The sequence below is a fragment of the Gossypium raimondii genome, chromosome 10, assembly GCF_025698545.1.
Source record: "Gossypium raimondii isolate GPD5lz chromosome 10, ASM2569854v1, whole genome shotgun sequence".
NCBI classification, from domain to species: Eukaryota; Viridiplantae; Streptophyta; class Magnoliopsida; order Malvales; family Malvaceae; genus Gossypium; species Gossypium raimondii.
Window position 1 is genome coordinate 53,856,484 of NC_068574.1, and position 11,216 is coordinate 53,867,699.

Below are 11,216 nucleotides of genomic sequence, written 5' to 3' on the forward strand. Positions count from 1 at the left end.
ACTCATAATAATAATTGTTATTTTAAAAAATTGAAATTTAATTTTTACAATTAAATTAATCAAAAGCAATTAAATTTAATAGGTGAAATAAAAAATGTAAAAAAGCTTTTTCAGAACTAATGATAGTTTTTTTAAGTAATTGTTTTATAGCAATTTTTTTAAAATGAATTAAAATTAAATAGTTTTATTGACCATTTATCTTTTGAAATTTGCACTTAATAACCACTTTAATCTTTTGCTTTTTCAGGTGTTTGAAAATCTAATAATAATGATATAAAATAGCTGACTCAAGACTTAACCCACTCTTTGAAATCAGTTTAAAATAGCTAATTCCATCAAGCATCCCCAGTTTGTCACACACGCTTCAATTTAGTCCTTCAATTTTAAAATATTCTAATTAAATATTTAAAGTATTAGTTCTACATTCATCAAGTGTTTTCATTTGTCCACCCAATAATTTAGGTATTAAATATCAATCCGGTTTAATTTGAGATATTTTTAAAATATATAAATCAATTTGTAAATATGTATTTGCCTATCATGTATAGACAGTTTGGACCTAACATGTTAAAAAAAAATAAGACAGTATTAAAATCAAGAGCACTATTTCGCTTTTTTAAACACATCATATCTAAGTTGTTCATGTGCTTGCAATTTGACCTACATGTTTTAAATATACTCTACATCAGCTTTGAGATAGTACGATGGATTTGATTAATATAATATTGATACTTTTAGGATTCAGTTAGAACATTTCATAGTTTGAGGATGCCTAATGCAATTAATCATATAAATGTTAATTTTAGTTAAAAGTATCGTAGAGGTCCCTATACTAGAAGTCAAATTGCATTTTGGCCCATATACTAAAGATTAGGTAAATTAGTCTCTGTACATTAGATCAAAGAGAAATTTGGTCATTTTATTAAAAAATTCATCTATTCTTACCATTAAAAACTGGTCATTGTATGTTAGTTATTATTCAAAGGGATGGAAATTTTAAAAGAAATAAGTAGTTTGCTTTTTAATCTAAGTAAACAGAATAATTTGTTTATTTTTTTAACATAGGGATAAAATATAATCCGATTCTTAATACAGAGACTTCCGGTGTGCTAATTTTAATATAATAAATAAGTACAAAATATTTAATATTAGTGAGGAATTAGCTAATGTATTGATGCGTGTCGCGGCATCTGCTACTCAAAATCCTTTCTTTTTCGTGTATCCAAAACCAGATGAAAACGGAAAGATACTCAAAAGGTGGCTTCTCTTTCCCTTCAATCTCCATTATAAATTCATCAATGGAGCCATAACTCTCCATACCCCCCTTCCATCTTCTTCTCTATTTCTAATGGGAACCCACTCTTCCTCTTCCTCTTTCTCTGCCCTCCAATCTTACCTACAAGCCTTGGCCCAAACCCCACGTCGCTTGGCTAGCCGTGCCCCCTCTGTTTCTTCCTCATACGAAGAACTGAGTCGGGTCAAGGCCCGTTCCGGCTCCGACATGCAACGGACCCTCCGTTGGTTTGATTTGGTTGGGCTGGGAATCGGAGGTATGGTCGGAGCCGGTGTGTTTGTCACCACTGGCAGAGCTAGCCGACTCTACGCTGGCCCTGCCATCGTTGTCTCTTACGCCATTGCTGGCCTCTGCGCCCTCCTCTCCGCCTTCTGCTACACAGAATTCGCCGTCCATATTCCCGTCGCCGGCGGTGCTTTCAGCTACCTCCGAATCACCTTTGGGGAGTTCGCCGCGTTCTTGACGGGAGCCAACCTAATAACCGAATATGTCATGTCAAACGCCGCCGTTTCCAGGGGGTTGACCTCCTATATGGGCGCCGCAATGGGTGTCTCCACCACGAAATGGAGGTTCATACTTCCATTACTCCCAAATGGGTTCAATGAAATCGACCTCGTAGCTCCGGCCATCGTACTAATCCTCACACTCATCATCTGTTACAGCACGAGAGAAAGCTCAGTCGTCAATATGATACTCACCACGTTACACATACTCTTCATAGCTTTCGTAATATTAATGGGGCTTTGGAAAGGAGATTGGAACAATTTCACACACCCAGGGAATCCCCAGCATCCGTCCGGTTTCTTCCCCTACGGTGCCTCCGGTGTCTTCAATGGGGCAGCCATGGTATACTTGAGTTACATAGGATACGACGCCGTATCAACCATGGCCGAGGAAGTTCGTGATCCCGTTAAAGATATCCCTATCGGGGTTTCAGGCTCCGTCATCATCGTCACCATTCTTTACTGCCTCATGGCCGCTTCCATGTCCATGTTACTCCCTTACGACATGGTAATAATAACAACAATAATAATTAAAATAAATGCTAATAATAACTGCTCGTTTAAATTTGTTTGATGGGGGTTGAATTGTGGAGGCAGATCGATGTGGAGGCGCCGTTTTCGGCGGCGTTCAGTGGGAGATCGGAATGGGTGGCGAGGGTAATAGGGGTGGGGGCCAGCTTCGGGATATTGACGTCGCTGTTAGTGGCGATGCTGGGACAGGCTCGGTACATGTGCGTCATCGGACGGTCCAACGTGGTCCCGGCCTGGTTCGCTAGGGTCCACCCCAAAACATCGACCCCTGTGAACGCCTCCGCCTTTCTTGGTACGGCTTTTCTCTTATTATATATTTATTTCGAATTCCAATTATTTTAAATTGGCAGTTGGGAAGTGGGGGCCCCACTTGAACCGTTTCGGTTCAGGGTGATGTCATGTGATTCTTCATTTTATATATTTGTCCACTAGTACCCCAAGTGTCCCACCCTATTCTTGGATCTTATCCTTTTTAAACTACTCTACCCCACCTCCCTTCCTATTCTTAAACCTGTACCGAAATAGTAATTTTCATGTCCATCGATAACATTATCGGAGTTGAGGGGGAGGGGGGGGGGCGGGGGGAACGAAAAAAAGTGAAATTGGGTGGCCAAGGGGAGACATGTGGCAGGCAAAACCATGACATGCATTATTGACTGATAAGATCACCACCGCCTTTCCCTGCATATCTGTTTTGAAAGCAATTGTGGAGAATCCTGCCCTTCTTTTATCATTGGTCCATCCATTTTAATTCTGGAAGATAATGCTCCTGCTATTTGACCCATCTTTGAAAGTGACCATTCTTCCCCAAAAAAAAAAAAAAAAAATCCCCCAAGTGATAAGGTTACTGACCTGCCCACTGTATCTAAGCACTTCATAGCCACTAGTATTTCATTATCTCAAAAAGTAGGTCACTCTGTTACTAATCCCTTTTTCCATCTCCAGGAATTTTCACAGCTGCAATTGCCCTTTTCACTGATCTAAACATCCTCCTCAACCTTGTCTCCATCGGCACTCTCTTTGTGTTCTACATGGTATCCAATGCTGTCATCTACAGGCGATATGTTATGGTTGGGACAACAAAGCCATGGCCTACCTTATCCTTCCTATGCTTATTCTCCCTCACATCCACCATTTTCACCCTCGTGTGGCATTTTACACCACCAGGCAAGCCTAAACCCTTCTTGCTTGGTGCTTGTGTTGTGATTGCCATTTCCATATTACAAGTTTTCCATTGTATGGTACCACAAGCAAGGAAGCCTGCATTTTGGGGTGTCCCTTTCATGCCTTGGCTACCATCCATATCCATCTTCTTGAATGTTTTCTTGTTGGGGTCTCTAGACGGACCGTCATACGTCCGGTTCGGGTTCTTTTCGGCTTTGGCGGTGCTGGTATATGTCTTGTACAGTGTTCATGCTAGTTTTGATGCTGAAATAGAAGGGTGTTTGGGTCAAAAGAATGTTGAAATCGTAGAAGAATCAAAACAAAGTGGAGAAGAAGAGGACCCTAGTCAAAAAGTTTAAAAACAAACAACTTTGTTTTGGGGTCAATATAGTTCTTTATTCTAATGGAGGAATTTAGAGAGAATAGAATAGGATTAGATTGCAATTTTGCAAAAAACGGCAACTTGTATGTTGTATAGTGTCCTTCTGTTTGAACAAAGTAGATTAGATTCTGATCCTTCTGCAGTTGCACATTGTGAATTGTAATGTCATCTTCATTACCGTAACAACCAAGCACTGATACTGATTTCACTTGCTACACTTCCATCTACTTCTCATGATTTGACTTTTTCAAGAAATAAAATATATTATCTTTAAATGCACTACACAAGTATCTTATTTGGGATAAGATTTGAGTTGAGGTTAAAATATATTTTAGATTTTAAAATTCAAGTTTACATTAAAATTCTTCAGATTATTCATAATAATTTTTCAATTCGGATAATACACTTCAAACTTCAGCGTATTTAAACTCATGCTTTTTTAATATTAATCGGTATCAAATTCAATTAACTTGTTGAATTTTAAACTCCTTATAAAATTATTTTTTTAGTTACATGGCAGATTCTTTTGAGATGAAGATTGAAAACGATACACAATATGAGGTAAAGATGCGAGTAATGGTGGGGAAATTTTAGTCCAAAACCAAAGGTCATAATGTGAAATATGTTTACCATGTTGGTTCTGAAGTGGACTTATGCCTTTTTTTCCATCTCAAGGTCAGAATATTTTATCAAGGATAAACTCGAGGTAACTGGATTTCCTAGGCTTCTTTTTATTTATTTATTATGGTCTCAATATAACCATTCTAGTGCAATGCACAAACTGTCCCCAGAGTAAAATTTTTAGATTTTGTTGCATTTAGCATTTCTCTCTGTGTGTTTTTTGATTTGATTATGAACATGAGAGTAAGAAATAGTAAGCAATCTAGTGTCATGTTAGTGTTCTCTTACGTACTTATGGTATTAATGGGCTAGGGTAGATCAGACTCAGGCTAGGTTAGACTTAAGCGTGGTATTAACTAACTTTAGTGACCTTTGTTATCACACCAACATTTGATTTCTCGAATTTCAGTAGTTTATGAAAAATAAATATCTTCAGTGAGTATTTGAGAATTTCGTTGCTGGCATTCTTGATAATAATATTGAGCAACACGACACCTCCTCAATATTCTCTTCTACTCTTCTTAATGCCACATATCATAAAAGATTTGTCTCCACCAAACTAAGGCATAGTCGATGAGATCCGTCACAACAAGCTGAAGTTTCTTCTCTTCGGCGTAATTGTAGAAATCAAACACCGAATCAACCGTACTCTCCCATTCAATGTAGGCATTAGGGTCGTTCTTACCTTGGAATGGAGGAATCTTTAATTTTATGGAGCTAAACCGTCTCTTCTTGTGGCTACATTTGGACCATTATCATAGTTTATCTTGTGATCAAGTCTCTTTCTCCTTTGAGTAACGTCACAATCATTTTGATTAGGATGAGAAATTTGAGTTTCTCCTTGTTGACTTTGGTTCAAGGATCCCAATATTCGGTGCATTAATTCAATCATCTGAGCCATCTATTTATTCATATTTGCATGAAGTCTATCTTTTTGGGCTAGTTGCTCTTCGTGAAGTTTGAGCCTCTCATTCATATCTTGTCAATACTTATTCTTTATTTGAAATGAAAAAACACTCACAATAAAGAAAAAAAAGTGAACATAAAACAAATTCTCACTATTAGCTCTCAAAAGGAAAAAAATTTGACTAATCCTAAGCACTCAACAATGGAGCAAGACTTGGTAACTTGTTAAGTTCTTATAGTACTTAATCAAACTTCAATTATTTAGAATTAATGGAGAAGAGTTCTACTAACAAAGGTTTCATAAGCTCTAAGATGTCAAGAAAAGCTCGAAGCAATGAAATAAGTTGTATGGAGGAAGTAACACACAACTTTTCTTTAAACCTCTTAACACAAGAAGGAGATCAAAGTGTTAGTTAATGTATAAGAATCAATAGAAGTAGACAAAGAATCCTAACTCCAAGGATCAAGAAATAAGGCAAAATGGTTAAAATCCTAGAAAACAACTACCCAACTTCGAACGATTAGTTTTAGTGTTTTAGGTAGTCAAAGTTATGAAAAACTAGGACAAAGTTAATGAATATATGAATATATAATTTGAAAAGTTTCAGCTCAAAATTCACTTCGATAAATAAAATAAAAATTATTTTATTCTTTTTTGCACTTTTTATTTTTTTATTTTTTCTGATTTTTTTATTTTTCTTTTGCTCGATACATGTAATAAACATGTATAATAAAATTTAAAAGAGTTGAAAAAATAAAACAAATTTTAAAAATGAAATAAATGAGGTAAAAAGCAAATCTTGACCATTTTTGGTTTAAGGTTCGCAAGGAGGCTTTAAACCTTTTTCTTAGATAAGAGGTGTCAAGTCAAAGATGAGGTTGAACACCAGAATATGGGCTCTGATACCAAATGATGCGGAAGCCCGAGATTAAATTTTAAGAGACTGAACAATTAGCTCAAAATTTATGTCTGTTTCTTGCAACCTAAGTAACTTCTTACAAGAGTAGCTTCTAACCCAAAGTTCTTGAATTCAAATATGAAATTTCCCAACAAGAATTAGATGAAAAATCAATGGAAAATAAATAGTTAAAGAACTAAAGAAAAGAAAAAAAATGTGATAGATGGATTGATGAAAAGAAAAAAAAAGAAGATAAATGGTGTTGATAACAAATAGTTGGATAGGTAGCCCAACCTCCTTTGATGAACTTGTACCGATAAAGAACTATATTGGCCTTTAATAAACCCTATCAATTATGCAAATTGAAGTATGATGAACCTTCTCCACAATCTTCAAAAAATGAAGCAACAGTTCTATCAAGAAATAAACAAGAAACTAATATTGTAAGAAAATCTCTCTTGGAGTATTTCTTTAATAAAAAAAGAAAGTACATACTATGGTGCTTGACCACGCTTAGTTATTTATAAGCATGTCTAAGTCCTATTTGAACCCTAAGTAATTACTAAACCTCCTAATGTCATGGGCCGCAGTTCAAAGGCCGTGACCATCGCACCAAATGCATCCAATGGGGGTTTATTGTTTAGATGGGGATCATTTGACCCGCAAAATTTGGCCCGATTCAAGAAGTTGTTGGAGAAGTCTGGTAGATTGAAGCTTGGTTGACCCGATAATAAAGATATGACAACTTAGACTAATTTGGTAACTAATCTTAGAAGATTGAGGGAATCATATCTTGTAAAGATTAGATTAGATTTGATATGACATATCTTGTAAATCCCTAATATTAAGGGATATGGTTAATTTCGTCCGTCAATATAAATGTACCTTGATCGTCGATTTTGGGGTACTCAACTATAAATAGAGACCCTCTCCCTCATTTGTACTCACTTCACTTATTGTTTCATTATTCTCTATGAATAAGAGAATATTGAGAGTATTTACACAAACACTTTGTGTGCATTCTTTTTACTATTTTTTGTGGCTTCTTTTGGCATAGGTTTGCTTCCGCTATACAAATTGGTGCATTGTAGTTCTTAAGGAATCCTCACTTGAGTAAAGGCTGACTTAGGCGAGTTTGGACGAACGGATCACCTAAGATCGCATGGATCGCGAGATGAAAGATCTAGCCTCGTGACAAATGGTGTCTGAGCTATTAGTTCGAAGACACCATTGGGATGTCGAAAGAAAAGTTCTAATAAAGGTGGGTAAAAAAGTCTTTGAGGGAGATCCTGTCAGCTGTTAAGGAACGCATGGGTAAACTTGAGGAGCCCATGGAGGACGCAAAAAAGTCAGACAATACGCTTAGGGAAAGCATTAAGGACTTGAGGGAGTAGTCCAGGGACTTTGTGATCATGTGTCTTACTTCCTAGAGCGATAGCGCGTAAGAGTTGCTAGATTCCCAAAGGAAGAAACTGACGGAAAGGAACGATGCTCTCAAAGCCATGGTGAAGGCTTTAAAGTAGGAAACAATGGTCACGATGATGGATTTGAGCACAAGAATAGATGAGCTCAAGGGAGCAGCCATAGAAAAAGTAGTGGCAAGTACAGCACTGAGTAACGAAGATGTCCCGAAATCAAAAGAATTTGTGGGCACAAAGTCTGCATGTGTTGTGGATAATTTCTTGTGGAGGATGAAAACTAATTTCGTGCCAAAGGCATCACGGATGATGCGGTTAAGGTAAACATTGCTTCAATGTTTCTTACTGATATTGCGCTTTTATGGTGGCGAGGTAGGACTACAGATAAAAGGTAATGTGAGATTGGGACGTGGCAAGGGTAAAAAGTGAGTTGAAGGGATAATTTTACCCAAAATTTACTGAGAAAGAAGGTCAGGTAAAGTTGTAAAAGATAACGCAACGAGGCACAGTGGGGGAGAGTATGTTTGAGAGTCCAAAGAACTCATGCTCTAAGTTTCAGATGTGACCGGGAAAGAAGCATTGCTTGCTTTTCAGAATAAATTGAAGCTGTGGGTCAGACAGGAGGTGGAACAAAGAGGTGTCCAAAAGCTGTCGGAAGTTATGACGGTAGTAGAGTCCCCGGTCAAGCTTGGTCTAGGGAAAGACAAGCTTGGGTCTTTCAAGCTCGAGGAAAGGGGTGTCTATGAAAAGGATCACAATGAAGATGTTTTTGATGGCAATGGCAACGACGACAATAGTGGTAATGGGAAACCATGAGTTAGGAAGAAAAAATCCAAGAGGAAAACGGACAAGTTGAAATGCTTTCTTTGTGATGGTCTACACATGTTGAAGAAATGTCTAAAGAAATTCGTGCTTAAAGAGAAGTCGGTAGGTAAGGCCTTGGTACTTAGTTCGAGCGCAAAAGGTGTCGAAGCCAAAGAGGCCAAAAGTGAGAAGAAGCCAGTGGAGTGCTTCTTGTGTCATGGTTCGCATAAGTTGCGAAAGTGTCCAAGGAAGTCTTTCATCAAAGAAAACGTTAGAGCAGACAAGGAGCCTAAGAAGTTTGATTTGAGTAAGGGAAAAGTCAAAGCCAAGAGGGCAAAGAGGAGCAAAAATAAGCAAGTGGAGTGCTTCTTGTGTCATGGTCTGCATAAGTTGCGGAAGTGTTCAAGGAAGTCTATCATCGAAGGAAACGATAGAGCAGACAAGGAGCCTAAGAAGTTTGGTTCGAGCAAGGGAAAAGTCGAAGCCAATAGGGCAAAGAAGAGCAAAAAATGAGTAAAGTGCTTCTTGTGCCTGGTCTATATGAGTTGCAAAATTGTCTAAAGCAAGCCATAGTCAAAGGAAAGACAACATCTGAGCTTGGTGAGTCATCGGAGGGGCTTCCACCCAAGGAAGAGGTGAGTTTGTCATCAGACTTAAAGGAAAAGGTTACTACGAAGTTCGGACCAATGAAGCTCAAATTAAGTAAAACATCGGAGTTGGCCGAGTCATCGACAAGGCTTCTACTTATGGGAGAGGTGGGTGGTGCATCGAACTTCAAGGGAAAAGAAGTGATGCAAGTGGGACAGTTGACTTGAGTAAATTCAAAGGTACATTTCAAACACTTTAATAGTGTATTGCATTCTAACTTGTTGACTTGGCAAGAACGTAGGGGCCCTTTCGAAGTTCTTGAGCAAAGAGACCGAGCGACTGTGGGCAAAGCGAAGCCAAGTGTTGTGAATCAAGAGGATTCTGTTCGAGTTAAGTTAGAATGTGAGCAAGAGAGTGACATAACTTCTTGTTATCGAGATGTACAAACGAGTAGGATGGTTCGAGTTAAGAAGTGACGTAAGTTGATGCAAAAGTCTCGAAGGAAGAGAAAAGCCAAGGCATCGAGACGAGATCGAGACGAATCAAGTTAGTGCTATTCAGAAGTCGCAATGAGGGCGTTGCGAGAATGGGTGGGGGAGAATGTTACAGGCTGCAGTTCAAAGCCTATGACCATCACACCAAATGCATCCAATGGAGGTCTATTGTTTATATGGAGATCATTTAGCTCGTAAGAACTGGCTCGATTCAAGAAGCTGTTGGAGAAGTTTGTCAGATTGAAGCTTGGTTGGCCCGATAATAAATATATGACAACTTAGGCTAATTTGGTAACTAATCTTAGAATATTGAGGGAATCATATCTTGTAAAGATTAGATTAGATTTGATATGACATATCTTGTAAATCCTTAAAATCAAAGAATATGGTTAATTTCGTCCGTCGATGTAAACGTATCTTGACCGTCGATTTTGGGGGCTCAATTATAAATAGAGAGCCTCCTATCATTTGTACTCACTCCACTCATTGTTTCATTATTCTTTATGAATGAGAGCATATTGAGAGCATTTACTCATACACTTTGTGTGCGTTCTTTATGCTGTTCTTTGTGGCTTCTTTTGGCATAAGTTTGCTTCTGCTATACAAATTGGTGCCTTGGAGGAGTTCTTAAGGAATCCTTACTTGAGTAAAGGCTGACTTAGGCGAGTTTTGACAAATAGATCGCCTAAGGCCGCACAGATCGCGAGATGAAAGATCTATCCCCGTGACACTAAGACTTAGTCAACTATCTTACAAAGTAAGTAACATAAACCTCTTTAGACCTAGTCAAAATTCTGATTAATCTAAAATATTTAAAAAAATTGTAATAAATAATTCTATAAAATATAAGACTTAATAAATGCATTACTAGGCTTATTTATAATCAAATTTAAGTTTTAGTCTAAACTTGTCATTCCCTTGTTAATTGCGTCCAAAAATTATGTTTGCATTGTCTTCACTATTCACTAAAACGACCATATCTTGAGTTTCCAAAGTTGAAATGAGGTGATTTAAAGTGCGTTTCAAAACTAATAAAGAGTGCTCTCATCAACATGAAGACAACTTGACCTAAAAATGCCAGGATTCCATCCAAAAAATGTGTCACAAGACTTGAAAATTGACAGCTTCAGTGAATTGAATTTAATAATTTTCACCCCATCCATCCATGTATCACTAGGATTTCTTTAAGCTTTTCATCCCTCATATTTTAGATTCTCCTGAAGCAGAAGCCAAATATCGTTGAAAAGAACAGGTCTATAAAGCTTAGTTAATTGAGTTGAAGTATTCCTCTATGTAGAAAAAGGGAAAGCATGTTGCTGTAGATACTCTAGTTGATATTAATGAAGATGAAAAGCCTACACTAGTTATTATTATCCTAGTTGCAACTAGTTCAACATCTATTAGTGTTTCGAATGTTGCACAACCTTGACTTATTGAACATTTGGATGAAGAAGTTACATGTCTCGAAAAGAATATGTAGTATCATGAACTCCAATTGAAGCTTTTTCAAAGTTAAAAGACTTAGGCTCTCTATTACAAGATGGATTTTCTTGCTCAAGGACTTTAATTCCTTTGCATTTTTTGAGCAAAAAAAGGGGGGAGAGTGAGTTCC

General features: G+C 37.5%; 1 protein-coding gene across 3 annotated transcripts; it reads left to right on the top strand.

Annotated features, from left to right (window-relative positions):
* Nucleotides 1–1,175: 1,175 nt before the first annotated feature.
* On the top strand, nucleotides 1,176–10,141 carry LOC105777607 (cationic amino acid transporter 7, chloroplastic). 3 transcript variants are annotated; one of them, XR_008190048.1, is made up of 4 exons: nucleotides 1,176–2,305; nucleotides 2,395–2,620; nucleotides 4,384–4,580; nucleotides 7,358–10,141. XR_008190048.1 is itself a non-coding variant. In XM_052622631.1 (3 exons), exons 1-3 carry the CDS (start codon nucleotides 1,349–1,351, stop codon nucleotides 4,407–4,409), a joined length of 1,209 nt encoding a protein of 402 aa, XP_052478591.1. In that variant the 5' UTR covers nucleotides 1,176–1,348; the 3' UTR covers nucleotides 4,410–4,672. The 3 variants fall into 3 exon arrangements, 2 of the variants coding, with proteins under 2 accessions (XP_052478591.1, XP_012456405.2); XM_052622631.1 differs by lacking the exon at nucleotides 7,358–10,141 and having other exon boundaries at nucleotides 4,384–4,672; XM_012600951.2 differs by lacking the exons at nucleotides 4,384–4,580; nucleotides 7,358–10,141 and adding an exon at nucleotides 3,274–4,153.
* The last annotated feature ends 1,075 nt before the right edge of the window (nucleotides 10,142–11,216 follow it).